The sequence below is a fragment of the Schistocerca gregaria genome, chromosome 5, assembly GCF_023897955.1.
Source record: "Schistocerca gregaria isolate iqSchGreg1 chromosome 5, iqSchGreg1.2, whole genome shotgun sequence".
In the NCBI taxonomy this organism is placed as follows: domain Eukaryota; kingdom Metazoa; phylum Arthropoda; class Insecta; order Orthoptera; family Acrididae; genus Schistocerca; species Schistocerca gregaria.
The window spans coordinates 476836018-476853412 of NC_064924.1; the positions used below are offsets into that span (position 1 = coordinate 476836018).

The 17395-nt window shown below is 39.3% G+C and overlaps 1 protein-coding gene across 1 annotated transcript in view; it reads right to left on the reverse strand.

Annotated features, from left to right (window-relative positions):
* Window positions 1-854: 854 nt before the first annotated feature.
* LOC126271870 (ubiquitin carboxyl-terminal hydrolase 14) overlaps window positions 855-17395 on the reverse strand; it is a 96201-nt gene continuing 79660 nt past the window's right edge. Inside the window, exons 8-11 of the mRNA XM_049974216.1 lie at window positions 15101-15283; window positions 12900-13005; window positions 10392-10574; window positions 855-1466 (exon numbers count right to left, since the gene is read on the reverse strand). Coding sequence (XP_049830173.1) covers window positions 1345-1466; window positions 10392-10574; window positions 12900-13005; window positions 15101-15283 — 594 coding nt within the window. The 3' untranslated portion in view covers window positions 855-1344. The remainder of the gene's footprint in view (window positions 1467-10391; window positions 10575-12899; window positions 13006-15100; window positions 15284-17395) is intronic.

Consider the following 17395-nt stretch of genomic DNA (forward strand, 5'->3'; position numbering starts at 1 on the left):
GTGACTACAACTTCAGTTTCTTACTTAAAATGATTTGCATATCATTAACTTTTACCTGACCATCTACTATCCATAACTGTTTACACAGAAAATTTAATACCCCTTTAAGCAGAAGTACTGTTCCTCACATGTTACCTTCTAATTAGTGTGTCAGGCCTTTTTCGATCCAGTTGACTCCTTCAGGCAAATTTCATAGCTAGAATGTGGCTAGCCCATATGAGATCAATGATGTTCTGGAACATGATTTCTTAAGACTAACCTTTTTCTTTGTGTTACCTGTATTGCTGGCAACTGAAGCAGATGATATTGCCAGCAATTTAAACAGTATTTAGGATTAGGTACACAACACTTAAGTTCAAGAGGATAAATCATGGATTCACATACTTGGGAGCATTGGCCAGTTTAATGTCACATACTCCGTAACTCCTCATTCGATTTTTGGCAGTATGCTTCCACACATACCTTCTGTAGTTCTCAGTAAATATTGCACTCAAATTGTAGTCTCTCCCTCTCCCTCTCCCACACACACACACACACACACACACACACACACACACACACACACACACACACACACAGTTCATAAGTAATGAGCAAACTTGTTTCTTTTTGTAGAGATAGTACATCATTTTAACAGCACATTAACTAGGGAGTGTCTTAGTTAAAAATAAATATTCTTACAAGAAGGAAAGGAACGTGTCACAGGTATGACCAAGCTATATTGCATGATAATATAGCTCATATTTTCTGAATCTGACTAAGGTACAATCCATCAACATACATATTAAATCATACACCAAACTTTAAATTTGAAGAATCTTCAAAATAGCGAAAAAGAGAAAAAGTCAGCCAGCTTTCAGTTTTCAGTTCACTGTATTGCATTACAATCACAGACATGACAACGAAACTGCTCTTACAAGACCAAATAATAATTTATACACACAGATGAATGTGCCTAGTTTGCCACAAAGTTTGATGCCCAACATACTGGATAGCCCCAATTGAACACTTAGGCCTCAGCAGGCACAGATGCTAGCAGTAACTCCATGAACAAAGCAGTTTAGGTATTACTGAAATGAAGGGCAACCAAAATATAAATGCAGGCAAGTCAATAAACAATTTAGAAAACATTAAGAATATGGAAAACTGACAATATATTTAAGAAATGGCACACTTAAAACTTTCTCAATGTTTAGTTTCTATGAAATTTCATTGGTACCACACTCACTTTCAAAACAAGCACATAAAAAATGAAGTTCAGAGACGCGATTTCCACTGTTATGCAGTTTCTTTTCTTTATTGATTATAAACCTTTTTCACTAATGTTTGCGTTCAAGTTTCAAATTAAAGAAGAACAGATGGCGTGTTAACAGAAGATGAAGCAGAAGCAGAGGTTTCTGATTCTTCAGCAGGAACTTCCAATATACGGGGACCGTACAGCAAAACATATGCACAGTGCCAATCACCTGTAAAAAAAAAAAAAAAAAAAAAAAACAAATTTTTAGAATCTTAGTCTTGATTCAAAAACATATGCATGAAATAGAACAAAATTAGGATCACAGATTAAAATTTAATAACAGATTTTCCGCATAATGTCACACTTTTCTACTGTAGCCATCTCCACCACAGTTTTTTCCCCATAGTAATAAAATATGCTCTGATTTGTAATTACTTAATAATCCATAAAAAAATTGCTGTTATGTGCTTAATGCAGCATGACCTAGGCATCACATCACAATTTAATCCTAATTCACTACCACTCAAGGCAGACAACATTTTCTAGCCATAGGCAATAAGTATTCCCCTTCAGCAACAAAAGGTAAAGAAATAAATGCAATGTCTTCCACCAGCCATGCACCAGGTATGTGTTCTTGTTGAGTCACTTGGCAGAAGTTCAAAATAAATTTTTGTTCAGAAATACCGATATTCATCAGGGCAGTGGATAAGATTAGACAGTTGTGTACACTGTACAAGTAGCAGAGAACATTACTGACAACACCCTAACCCATAGAAAAAGGTACTAAATTGGTACTTGCAACACAAAGCAGAACTACAATTAACACTTTTCCAGACAGTAAACAAAACACACACAAAACTCTCACATGTATAGCCACCGTCTTAGTGCTCCGTGACTGCATCTCATGAGGGCTGCCACCTGTTGGGGTGAGTTGTATGAGTAAGGAGGCGGCAAGGGTGGCGATGGGGAGGAATATCAGGATGTAGGTGGGGGAAGATGCTCTGCTGTCTGTGGGACGCAGCATCTTCTCACCACCATTACCCTGCTATCCCCCCCCCCCCCCCCTCTCTGCCACTTGTCACTTGCTTAACCACCACCCCCCCCACCCCACCCCACCCCGTCACCCACCCAGAGATTACTGCTCACATCCAACTCCATCACAGTCACACAATAAAGACTTTTTCTAAAAGCTTAAATGCTTTAGCAGTCTTCTTCACTGTGCTTCTCAACGACTCCAGCTCTCCTCTCACTAGTACGTAGCAATCTGTTGTCGTCGTCGTCGTCTTCAGTCCTGAGACTGGCTTGATGCAGCTCTCCATGCTACTCTATCCTGTGCAAGCTGCTTCATCTCCCAGTACATACTGCAACCTACATCCTTCTGAATCTGCTTAGTGTATTCATCTCTTGGTCTCCCTCTACGACTTTTACCCTCCACGCTGCCCTCCAATACTAAATTTGGGATGCCTCAGAACATGTCCTACCAAACGATCCCTTCTTCTAGTCAAGTTGTGCCACAAACTCCTCTTCTCCCCAATCCTATTCAGTACCTCCTCTTTACTTATGTGATCTACCCATCTAAACTTCAGCATTCTTCTGTAGCACCACATTTCAAAAGCTTCTATTCTCTTCTTGTCCAAACTATTTATCGTCCATGTTTCACTTCCATACATGGCTACACTCCATACAAATACTTTCAGAAACGACTTCCTAATACTTAAATCTATACTCGATGTTAACAAATTTCTCTTCTTCAGAAACACTTTCCTTATCCTCTCTACTTCGACCATCATCAGTTATTTTGCTCCCCAAATAGCAAAACTCCTTTACTACTGTGTGTGTCTCATTTCCTAATCTAATTCCCTCAGCATCGACTTAATTCGACTACATTCCATTATCCTCTTTTTGATTTTGTTGATGTTCATCTTATATCCTCCTTTCAAGACACTATCCATTCCGTTCAACTGCTCTTCCAAGTCCTTTGCTGTCTCTGACAGAATTACGATGTCATCGGCGAACCTCAAAGTTTTTATTTCTTCTCCATGGATTTTAATACCTACTCCGAATTTTTCTTTTGTTTCCTTTACTGCTTGCTCAATATACAGATTGAATAACATCGGGGAGAGACTACAACCCTGTCTCACTCCCTTCCCAACCACTGTTTCCCTTTCATGTCCCTCGACTCTTATAACTGCCATCTGGTTTCTGTACAAATTGTAAATAACCTTTCGCTCCCTGTATTTTACCCCTGCCACCTTCATAATTTGAAAGAGAGTATTCCAGTCAACATTGTCAAAAGCTTTCTCAAAGTCTACAAATGCTAGAAATGTAGGTTTGCCTTTCCTTAATCTAGCTTCTAAGATAAGTCGTAGGGTCAGTATTGCCTCACGTGTTCCAACATTTCTACGGAATTCAAACTGATCTTCCCCGAGGTCGGCTTCTACCAGTTTTTCCATTTGTCTGTAAAGAATTCGTGTTAGTATTTTGCAGCAGCTGTGGCCTATTAAACTGATTGTTTGGTAATTTTCACATCTGTCAACACCTGCTTTCTTTGGGATTGGAATTATTATATTCTTCTTGAAGTCTGAGGGTATTTCGCCTGTCTCATACATTTTGCTCAACAGATGATAGAATTTTGTCAGGACTGGCTCTTTTTGCACTTCCTGACGATCTCATTTTTGAGATGTCTGTATTCCTTTTTGCCTGCTTCATTTATTGCATTTTTATATTTTCTCCTTTCATCAATTAAATTCAATATTTCTTCTGTTACCCACGGATTTCTACTAGCCCTCGTCTTTTTACCTACTTGATCCTCTGCTGCCTTCACTACTTCATCCCTCAAAGCTACCCATTTTTCTTCTATTGTATTTCTTTCCCCCATTCCTGTCAATTGCTCCCTTATGCTTTCCCTGAAACTCTGTACAACCTCTGGTTCTTTTAGTTTATCCAGGTCCCATCTCCTTAAATTCCCACTTTTTTGCAGTTTCTTCAGTTTTAAACTACAGGTCATAACCACTAGATTGTGGTCAGAGTCCACATCTGCCCCTGGAAATGTCTTACAATTTAAAACCTGGTTCCTAAATCTCCGTCGTACCATTATATAATCTATCTGATACCTTTTAGTATCTCCAGGGTTTATCCATGTATACAACCTTCTTTGACGATTCTTAAACCTAGTGTAAGCTATGATTAAGTTATGCTGTGCGCAAAATTCTACCAGGCAGCTTCCTCTTTCATTTCTTACCCCCCAATCCATATTCACCTACTACATTTCCTTCTCTACCTTTTCCTATTAGCGAATTCCAGTCACCCATGACTATTAAATTTTCATCTCCTTTCACTATCTGAATAATTTCTTTTATTTCATCATACATTTCTTTAATATCTTCGTCATTTGCAGAGCTAGTTAGCATATAGACTTTTACTACTGTCGTAGGTGTGAGCTTCGTGTCTATATTGGCCACAACAATGCGTTTGCTATGCTATTTGTAGTAGCTTACTCGCATTCCTATGGTTTTATTCATTATTAAACCTACTCGTGTATTACCTCTATTTGATTTTGTATTTGTAACACTGTATTTACCTGACAGTATCTTGTTCCTCCTGCCATCGAACTTCGCTAATCCCCAGTATATCTAACTTTAACCTATCCATTTCCATTTTTAAATTTTCTAACCTACCTGCCAGATTAAGGGATCTGACATTCCATGCTCCGATCCGTAGAATGCCAATTTTATTTCTCCTGATAACGAAGTCCTCCTGAGTAGTCCCCGCCTGGAGATCCGAATGGGGGACTATTTTGCCTCTGGAATATTTTACCCAAGAGGACGCCATCATCATTTATCCGTACAGTAAAGCTGCATGCCCTCAGGAAAAATTACGGCCGTAGTTTCCCCTTGCTTTCAGCCGTTCCCAGTACCAGCATAGCAAGGCCATTTTGGTTAGTGTTACAAGGCCAGATCAGTCATCATCCACACTGTTGCCCCTGCAACTACTGAAAAGGCTGCTCCCCCTCTTCAGGAAACACACATTTGTCTGGCCTCTCAACAGATTGTGATTGCACCTATGGTACGGCTATCTGTATCGCTGAGGCACGCAAGCCTCCCCACCAACGGCAAGGTCTGTGGTTCATGTGGGGGGGGGGGAGTAGCAATCTATCCTTTCCATATTGTTGCTATTCCGTGTTTTCCAGCTTCACTTTCCACATAAGATTGTCCAAGAAAACCAGTTTACATGAAACACTGGACTGTGTGCAGCTGCACAAGCACGGCATGTGTTTGCATCACTTGTTGTTGAAACTAAACAGTTTTGATTTATTTCAACTTCAGCTACACTTGTTGCACATGTTCTGAGGTGAGGTGTCATGAAAATACAGTGCTGAGTGCACACGAACTGAAATGAGAAGTGGGGAATAGATACCTATGCTACACATAGATGTTTGTGGGATTTCAATGATGTTGACCATAAAAAACAAACAGTGATGTGTTGCTGCACTTGAGGCCGTCCTATGCCATCTGAACATAGATGGGTCGACAATTTATGATCTGGAGAGCCAAATTCATTCAGTGGGGACGTCATACACAGATGAATTAAGAAAAATAGAGGCAAGACGAACATCTTGCTTTGGAACATCCAATGACTACTTGGCAGATTCTTTTCAGGTATTCAGCAAGTCCCATACAGATGGCATCACAAACAATTTTAATAAAGACAGCAACTTTTGATTTTGGAACCTAATATATGTACTGTAGAAATGCATACGAACCCTCATTTGCGAACAAACATGTGAGTTGTAGTCTCAGTTGGGCAACAATGCTTATGCATTATAGTCTCTTCCTCATTGCATTATTGACTCTACTTCAAAGAAACATGAACAGCTGTGGTGAAATTCTCAGGCAATTGAAATAACTTCCTATGTCTCCCACAATTTCTTTCAACAAGGTTGCTGCATAATTGAGCTTACATCTTTTCTTTAACCCATCACAAGGTCAAACACTTCATATTTCTTTCCTTATGCAGTTATTTCATGCAGACAAGCATTAACTTCGCCACGGTTTTTACAGCTGTCAAAACCTTCCTTTTAGACAGGACTTACAAAACAATGAAACTGAAGTGTATACTGATGTCAATGTGTCTACAGTCTATCACAAAAACACTTGGAGAAACTTTTCATGAAACAATTTGCACAACCTGATATCATCAGGTAAACTAGCCTTAAGTAAAATATTTATTAACTGGGGAATTTAAGAAAAGCACACAGAGTGGATGTAATACACTCCTGCTTTCCTTTGATCACCAATCGTATTCACTTAACTACTTATAAAGAATCCTACTGTTTCACAAGGACTCCAAGGCTATGTGCATTTTCTCATTTTTCAAATAAATGAAGCGTAGTCAAGAGTGAAAGTGACACAAAGGTACAGGAGCAAAAATAAATACAAAACATTAAGCCAACACTGGAATTAAGCTTAAAAACTTTGGATCTGATGTCTGGCATACAAGGAACAAGTACACTTAGATATAAAAGGTCGTGCATAACCAACTTAGACTAAGTCATAATCCATCGCTGTAGCTTCTCTCATCCAAAGATTTTCTGGAAGTAATTTCGAATATTAAAAGATGCATGCTCTACCTGTCTGCCGTTCACAGCAGTCACACTTAAATCAAAGAGCACAGAAATCTGAATTTGTGTGTAGTAATGAACATTAGAAAGATAAAACATAGTCTGCTAGTTTTGAGATTTAAGGTAACTTAAACTCTTTGCAACCTTTAGAAGAGTCTAGTTACGTTGCACCATCTTGAAAGTGACTTTTCAGAACAACTGCTCTCATATTTTTTTTTAATTTTTTTTTTATCCATCATTCTCCAATTTTAACTGAAGTATTGATTTCTTACTCCTACTTTTGGACAAAAATACTGTGACTGAGAAGAAAAAATACATTCATGAGGAATTTCATTTGAAAATGTCAAAAGCTAGCACATAATCTACAGATCAACCACAGTTTCAAGACCAAACTGTTGGATTCTTATAATTAATATGATATAGGTTTGTGGCCCACAGCTGACAGAAGCAATGTCATCACCTCTTTATCACCATCACTGGTGACACGTGATCATTAATATCTGCAATGTGAGGGTAAACATAACAGCATCCACAAACTATTTTACGGACATATCTGTGACTGGTTTCCATCTCAAGGAAGGCCATTATTCAGCAGAGAGTGTTCCTGATTCATAAATAAGAACATGTATATACTTGGTAACGGCCTCATTTGAGGCAGAAACTGGCTTTGGCTTTATCAAGTTAACTGCAATGGAAAGTGTTGTATTCATCTTTATTAGCTTTGAGTTACAGATCAAACTGTTGTTTCTTTTCACGAAAGGATTTATTGCTCTAAAGCAGCCTCAACATGGTTAAGAACCTGAAGAACATTGTTCGATATAACAGGTAGCTACATTAGAGTTTAATGTCCTGTCAGCAATGAGGCTATCAGAGAGGGAGTGAAAGCTCCGATTATGGAAAAATGAAGAAGGAAATTGACAATGCCTTTTGCAAAAGAACCTTCTTGGAATTTGCCTGAAGCAATTTTGGGAAATCACAGAAACTCTAAATTTGGAATGCAGCATGGGGATTTTAAACATTGTCCTTACAAATGCTTTTTGATATGTCACTGTGCAAAGGACACAATTCTTCCCACATATCAAATAGATGTGTGTTAAAAGATGACTCATCCTTTTAATTCCTCCTCAAAAAACAATTTACTGTCATTCTCTTGCAGAACTTCCTGGCAAATTCATTGTCTTTCATGATGTCTGAAAAATGCAGTCAGGCATTTTCAGTGAAAAGTAAACTACATGCGTAATGCAATGTATCAAAAATGGGTTGATTCTGTTTCTTGTTCTACCAGTGACTCCAACAAACTCAACACTATAGGTCTGTCTGTAATATTATGCCTACATCAGGAATATTTTTCAGCTAATTGACTTAAAAAGTAATATCTTCTAGCAAGCAAGATAGTGCATTTTTTCCCACATTCTGAGAAATTCTTATTATCTTCTTATGTACTCTATATAAAAAGTGACATTTTAAACATGACTGATTAGCAAAATGTAGGAGGCATGAACCTCTGCTCTGCAATGGTTTATCAATAGCAGTTTAAGAAAAATGTCTACTTGACTAGGCAATCACACATTTCAGGACAGACCTACAGTTGGAGTAAGTTAAAAATATTTGCAGTAGCTCAAGACCTACACTCACCACAGACTGAAATAATGAAATGCATCTGCATGTGGGATCAAAAGCATCACAAAGTGAAGAAGTTAAAAATCCAACAAATTTTCACTGAATACTGGAAAAATTTCTGTAGATGTCCAACAGTATTCAAACAATTTGGTTCAGATATACATTTGGACATTCTGTTATGGTTATGGTTTCCACTGGTCAAACCTAAACTGCACACATTTAATTTGGTTTCAGAATGGTCCACAAAATAAAGTCGAACACGATTTGCACACTTTACTGGCATGAATATTGTAGTAGGTGGCAGATAAAAACACCAACAGCAAAAATGTTACACTTTGAAGCAGCAAGTCACACACTGAGGTGTGCCTCCTTGTGTGATTGCAAGTGTGCTTTCCATTCTTTTCTAAAGAAGGCTTTGAGAGAAAGTTAAGTGTGTAACAGTCTTTTCATTGTGCCTTGTCCGCAACTCAGGTTGCAGTGAATGTTCACTGCACTATGTTCACTATGTTCACAACTGTTGATATTCAGGTCTGGATCTTCTATTGTTTGATTGCGCCCAATAAATTTGCACAATGTTCCATGCAACTCTATTACCAACTGAGCTATCCCACCATGTTTGATGCCCCACTTCAAGTTCTGTCTTTCAGCATCTCTCTACAATCTCATCACCTCTTTACTTTTACAGTGTAGAACTGAATACCTTATTTCATTACTTTTACTACAAGTGTTAGTCAAAAATACACATTCATGCCAATTTCAAAATTTGGCTTTTCGTATCACATGGTATTTTAAGGTACTAAGCCACCATCAAGGAATTGTCAATTTGGTAATGAAATGGAGAGGGGGGAGGGGGTAGAGGGAGGGGGGAGGGGGAGATAGAGATAGAGAGAGAGATAGAGAGATAGATAGAGAGAGAGAGAGAGAGAGATAGATAGAGATAGAGAGAGAGAGAGAGAGAGAGAGAGAGAGAGAGAGAGAGATAGAGATAGAGAGACAGAGAGATAGAGATAGAGAGACAGAGAGATAGAGATAGAGAGACAGAGAGATAGAGAGACAGAGAGATAGAGAGAGAGAGATAGAGAGAGAGAGAGATAGAGAGAGAGATAGAGAAGGGGGGGGGGGCAGGCTTTACTACAGTAAGCAGGTTCAACTGATGTAGGTTGCAGTAGCTATGCAGAGATGAAGAGGCTTGCACAGAGTAGTAGGAAAGCTGTACAAAACCAATCTTCCGGCTCAAGGCACGACAACGACGAAGACAACAGCAACCTGGTGTGATAGTGCCCCAAAATTAGGACAAATAAAATGCACACAATAAATGTTTCGTTGCTGATATAAATAAATGTATTATTAGACAATATTAGAGAAGGGAAGCTGATATTCACCATATAGTGGAGATGCTGAGTCACAACAGGCACAACAAGAAGATTCACACAATCATAGCTTTCGGCCAGGTCATTAAGGCCTTTGTCAGCAACACAAACAAACAAACACAACCTGCACATAAGTCTGCAGTCTCAGACAACTGAAACCACACTACAGATGTGTGTGCAAGTTGCTCAATTTATAAGAGTACTGTACTGTACTGTACACTAGTGGTGTTCCGTCCCTGCTTCTCAGGTGTAAAGGCCAGGTTGCCAATTTGCGTTGCGTGTAATAGATGAGACAGAGAAGTATTGAACGTGTTGCTATACAAATCTGATTTTACACATAAGTAGTGAGGCGACACTTGCCATTCATTGTAATGGTACTAATGATTCATTGTTCACATTTTACGAAGAAAGCAATTTAATGTCACACAGTTACAGTTTCCTGTGTCAGCCTTATTAAATACAACAACATGACAAGTAGAAAACAAAACATAAAAAAACTGTTTAAATCTTAGACAATAACTGAGTCTGTGTTTCAATGTATTACCTCCTCCAGACAGTTTCAGGACATCATCTGATGTAACTGGTGAGACTGTGTCGTCATCACACTTGATCCATGTATCTTCCTTCTGTCTCACCCATGCGACATAGTGGCCACTAGAACTGGAACGGCCTCTATGAGTCAAAACTGCCTGCAGTGTGTAGTATCCAGAATTGTTGGAACCAAGATCTGGCAACAAAATATGTTAAATTTTGCAATACATATTAGCTCAATTATTTCATACAGAATATTCATGATCAGTAGTAAACATTCTTGTGTAGCTTCTGTGGCTACAAGCACTTATTCCACACTTGTGGAAGACACACAATAGTTACAATCAATGATAGTGACTGCACAAACAGAATGCGCCAAGATCATCTTGGTTGTGCAACGTGTGCATTATCACAGGTGAACTACACCTGACAATGAGCTCTCCATGGTAATTTTGTAAACAATTGAGCTGACTTGAAATCTAATAAAAAATTAGTATTACAAATTTTCAAGAGAGACGATGGTCTTTTTACATAGCCCTGTCACTTGGACAAAGAAAAAATAAGGAAGGCAAGAAGAGGAATGGGAAAGACAGGCAGAAGCTACAGGGAAGAAAAAAATGCCTCGACAGGGGGGGGGGGGGGGGGGGGGGATATGCTAGGTATATAGAAGAAATGGGGAAATAAGAAGCAATTTAGTTCTTTTGTATGTCAAATACAGTTATGATTATTATTATTATGTAAGTAACACAGATCAATGAGCCAACACCCTTAATGGCTGTGTACAAACTACAATTCAAGGTACTGTGATGACCTACTTCAACTATTATGCCTCTATAGTTTTGACACCTAGACGCACCCTAAAAGTCAACTAGGGGTAAATGAACCTGGATTAATACTTTCAAGCAATGGAAAAATGAGGATGGAATGTAACAATATTATGGAAAGAAAGTTGCTACTCACCATGTAATAGAGATGCTGAGTCACAGATAGGTACAACAAAATGACTGTCACAAATAAGCTTTCAGCCAGTAAGGCCTTAGTCAAAAATAGAACACACACACACACACACACACACACACACACACACACACACAACTCTCTCACCCATGACTGCAGTCTCTGGCAACTGAAGCCAGATTAACACTTTGCTTTAACAGCTTTATGAATCAATAGTATACTAATATGCTATGTTGAACTACAATGTTACCAGCAGAAGTTGACTGTTTTGGAACATTACAGGTTGCTATCAACATTTTATCACAGTACAGAGAGTTGTTGAGTAATCTGACAAAAAGAAAAACATATGATATAAGAATGCATGATATATATATGGGCAGGGAAACTACAAATGTAGTTACTGTGTGGACAGTAAGTTGGAAATGTACATCTCATGGGGAGCATGCCAGAGATAAGTCCCTGAAGTTGCACTATCCTCTGTGCCCTTGATGGCTTAGACAGATCGAACATCTGCCATGTAAGCAGGAGATCCCAGCTTTGGGTCCCAGTTGGGACATACATTTTCAACTGTCCCCATTGAAATTTATCAATGCCTGTAAGCAGCTAAAGGTTGGGAGTTCCTTTTAATTTCATTCAAGAAGAAAAATATATTCCAGTGATTTTGTTATGAAATATCTGCAATAGTTACATTGTTTGCAAGGCAAAATAAGCTAAGACAAGGCATTCTAGTTCAACTGCCCAAGTGCAGGCAACTGGGCGCTCACTGGCAGAGGTGAGCAAACAGCTGACATGCTTCAGTGACAGAGCCGGGCAGTAACCTCCTTGACTATATGCCTTATCTGAGTGCCCATAAGCGGGGATGAATAAGTGGCTCACGTACACAACTGAATGACACCCAAATGCGGTGGAATAATGCTGCATAGTTGTGGCCTGTAGTAAGCCCACCTGTCTGTGGGCATGCTGACTGTCATTCACGGGTCAGACAATCACAGTAGACTTTGTGACTTTGGTAACCCCATTATCAATAATTACACAAATTGAGATCTGTGATCCCAGGAGATCGATCATGATGAACATGGTAGCTCAGCGCATGAACCTCACCAAATTGTGTGTGCAAGAGGTCTTTCACACATGTAGCAATACGGGATGAGTGCCGTCCTACAATTAAATCATACTTTCCAGCAGGAGTTTCTCAGCCAGAGTAAGGATGATGTGAATTTCTTTCTCATTACTGATCATTTTATAACGATTCTCATGTGGCATCGTTAACTTGTTGCTCTCCAGTGTCATCTCTTTGCCAGTTTTTGTATTTTTTCTTTCAACAGAGCCTAGAGCATTTTTAAATGATAGCAGACTTTTGGTCAGACTGTATTTTTAGAGATTGCTAGATTCTCCCCGGCACAGATGGCCAGATAGGGATTTTAGCCACTATCTTCCCAAATCCCAGTCAGAAAGAGAGAGAGAGAGAGAGAGAGAGAGAGAGAGAGAGAGAGAGAAGTGGGGGGGCTGAAGTCAGTCTAAGGCTACATATTGAATATGGAACTTCAACCAAAAGTACACAAACCATTTTCAAACCAAAAAGGCACAGCCTTCATTTTCGCTTTCTCCCCATCATCTCCTTTATCCGTCTTGTCAGCCTGCGATTCTTCCACTCGCTTATCTTCATATTCCTGTGATAGATAAATCAATATTATAAGTACATCAAACTGGAGTCATTTTACTCCACAGTATTAACACAAAGCACAAAAATACTTTGTAATTTCTTTAGTAACACACAAACTGTATGAACCTCTTACAAACAAGGTTAACAGCAGACAATATTAATAGGAATCTTGGACTGATGACACACTGACGTTACATTTAGTGAAAAACTGTGTGTGTGTGTGTGGGGGGGGGGGGGGGGGGGCTGTGCATGCACACATGTATATGTGTATGTAATAACTCCGTATTGACTCGGCTGGAAACCAAATGTGATGGATGGAGTTCTGTTAACATAAGAAGACATTTGCATGGAGTATAATTTATAGACTGTCCAGTCACATTAATGTAACCATCCGTCCAAAGCCTAAATAACCACCATTTGCAGTGTGGACCACTGTGAGCCATGCTCGAAGAGAAACAGTGATGTTCTGGAAGAGAACATGTGGAGCCACACATTTGCGATTGGTTTTAAATCTGGAGAGTTTGGTGGCCAGAGGAGTGCTGTAAACTCATCTCGGTGCTCTTCAAACCACATATGTACACTGCGAGCTGTGTGGCACATTGCATTATTCTGCTGGCAGATGCCACTATGCAGAGGAAAAACAAACTTGGTGTATCGGTGGTTGTTGTCTCTAAGGATATATGGAGACCTGTATTGATCCATTGCACCTTTCTGAATGACAAGATCACCCAGGAAATGCTATGGAAACATTCTCCAGACCATAACATTCCCGCCTCCAGCCCAGACCTTTCTGATAACTGTTGCAGGGTGTTTGCTTTCAGATGTTTCATGCTGTACATGCCAACGTCCCTCTGTCAGATGGAGCATAAACCTGCTGGAGGAGGTCCATACACAGCAATGTTTGCTGAACGGTGATTGATGAAACGACTGTTGGTAGCCCTCTGGTTCATCTGGGCAGTCAGTTGCTCAACAACTGCACATCTATGGCCCGTTGTGCACCACAGTTTCCATAACACCAGTTTTGGATAGTGCCATTTTGCCATGCACAGTGCTCTTTACCACTTTGAGGATCAGCCACTTAGATGGATTTTGTGGCTGGAATAGCAGTCATCTATCCATTATTTCAAGTGTTACTGGCACATATATCACTGAAATAGCTTTGAGAGTAATGCATATGAAAAAAGCTTCATATAAATATCCTCCTACAAAAAAGTGCGATGTGAATTACTTAGAAATTTCTTCCTCTTGACTTTCCAAAATTTCTTGTTCACTCAACAAACATGACATTTGTATCATAATTACAGCAAACTGCAAAACATAATGAGTAAATGAACGAATTGCATCAATGCTATTAAACTGGCAGAGCCATTCGTGACAGCAGCTGTTATGTTTGCTAATGTTTGTTTAGAAGTAATTCTACAAATTGACAACAGAAGGCAGCCAAGCTCAAGTGGCAGGTAGCAAAATGTCCGTACACTGTTCTCAAATGAAATGAGTCCAGTTTTCAAGCAACAGGTGGTTTGTGCATCAAGAAAAATGGGGCCCGAGCTATACTTAGGAGCAGTCTTTTGAACATGGCAGTGTGGCCCGCGGAAAGTTTACAAACTTAGCCATTTCGGAAAATGCTTCCACCCTTGGCTGGAAAGCCAATGACAATCCCCTTTTGGACATCAACACACTTTATAATGCTAGTGCTGCAACCTGTGTATGAAGGGTTAGTGCACGGTTATATCAAACACAGGTTATGGTCATGTTAATGTATATGGAACACTCCTGCAAACAATTTTAGAAAGGACATAGGAAGAAAAGAATAGCTGAAGATGGCCTTCACAAGCAGTACATTGGATAAATGAGAAAGTATAAAAGCTGGAACAATTAAAATGATGTGAAGGAACTAGTTGAGGACAGATAGATTGATGTTGCCCATAAGCTCCAGTAATTTCTGGTCCATACTCCAAATCCACAATATCAATGATCTACCACTTGTCACAATTCTCTGAGTCATCTTTTTCTCACAATACCAAGTTTCAAAGACAGAAGCTTTGTATCTATAAAGCTCACACATACTATAATAAATATTGTGCAATGTGTAGTACACTCACCTTAAATTTGGAGCGCATGGGTGTCAATTTTTGTTGAAGTTCAGGTGTACACAGCTCAAATGCATCGAAATCCAAAGGAAACTTAACATCTTTCAAAATTTTGGCATTTATTGCTTCTCTTTCTTTATAATAAAACCTCACAAACTGCACAGTTAGGTATGCTGGAAGCCTGCTGATTTTAGACTGCAACAACAAACAAGAAATTTATGGAGATAAACTGAATTACATTTAGACTGTGAGGCTCTGAATACAAAATATTTCATCAGCATTTCTGACAGAAGTCAATTGAATTCCTATCAATATAACTAAAAATTAATTGTACTGACTGTATAGTTCACTTCTAGTAGTACCATTTAATTTTTAGGACTCCGCATATCACAGAAATCTGCAATTCTGAAATAATAACTATATTGAATGAAATGAGATGTACTAGAAAATCTTGTTTGAATTTGAAACTGATTTTCTTGTGATATCAAAGTAACCAATGGACACATTGGATAAATGATCGCAAATTACCATGACCCGAGTAATGACAGCATTACCCCAGGTAGGAACCAATCCAACCGTCGACAAACGGAAACCGCACACAATGATTCTGGTGGAGCCGGGTAATCACAAATACAGAGAAAATCAGAATTCTCAGGCAATCTTCCACCTAGAATTCACACTTACATTGGCACCATGAATGTCAACCAATTAATTCCACCTGGGAAATTACACACCCTACAGTCAGTGTTAGATACAAAGAAACCTGGTACTAGCTCTCCAAGGAACTAATGAACACACAATACACTACAGTAACTATTGGACGTTCAAGTGTAAAAACACAAAAATGAGTAGCTGATGGCACTCTGTTTCTGGGCATGATCTTCGTGAAATGCATAAATATAGACAACTCAATCACAGAAGTCTCTGCCATAAACACCTGCCAAATGACCATGTACATACAAAGTGCCAACAAGAAGCACACACTGATCAATTTCCATGAACCCGATGACACAGAAAAAGATCTATGAAATACTGAAAAATTCTGGGCCAAACTCTAAACAGTCATGGCAAAAATCCCTAAAGTCGATGAGAAGATTCAGCTTGGTGATTTCGATGTGCAAATCAGCAAAGAAAGAAAATACCTAAAAGACATAGGCCAATATCCAGCTCACAGATTCGGAACACAAACAGCACAAGACTCATTGAACTGAGCCAACAAGAGAACTTAAAATCACGTTAACATCACTAAGGAAAGTTCCATGAAAACAAAGGTTTGGAGACAGAAAGGGGGCTATTCATGGATTATACAGTTTGTTGCTGATTGGCACTTGTATGCAGATCAGCACTTGGGTTCGGTGAACTTGGTTCCTTCCTAGCATGCTTGGAAATACACTGACAGTTCCCATATAGTTGTTTGTTTAGGCTACCGCCTTCTCCTGGTGATGCTTCTACCCCGTGATTGCTCATGACCCATTGGATTGAAGTAGCAGGCAGTCAGGACACCAGAAGTAATACTCATTGGCACAAGACATGTGGCATAGTTATATGAATTTTTCTTTGATCCTGCATAAGAATATACAGTTTATGCACGAAATCAGAAATAACAACGCAATACCAGTTTTGGATGTGGAGCTAACATATCAACCAGTACCTTCCCACTGAGAGCAACCACTATCCAGCTTAGAAGTATTCTGTCCAGCACATCCTTACTGCCCATGCCCAACAGATAAATGACACTAATAATATAATAAAAGAAAGTCGAAGGGTATGATGATATTATAACAAAGGCAGCCAATACCAAACAGATTAAAACACAAAGAAAAGGGCTAGGAAAAGGAGCTTCTGCTAGTGCACTTACGCTACGTGAAGGGTATCAATGAATGGCTAAGCAATTTCCTCCGCCGCCAAGGTTTCACACCAATTTTCCGCAGTAGCCATAGGATTCATGAGATAATATGATCCACCAAGGATGCAGGAGTGTATGAGCTACATAGGGGTGACAGATGTGCCAGTATGCACATGAGCGGCAGAATGTGTGTTCTATCAGCAATAAGAATACCACAATAAATTAGTAATAGCAGAACACGCCACCTTGATAGTGGACAATCTATCACATTCTAGGAAACCTATGTACTGGCGAAAGAGCTGTGTACGTGTCACTGCAGAATATGACAGGTGATTGAAATTATTAAGCAGCCTGACAAGATCAATAGAGAGGATGGTTACAAACTGTGTCCTAGCTACCAGCTAGCTCAGTCCAATGGGCAGTGGGCAGTCGTGAGGCAGAAGCCTCACCGGGAATGATCA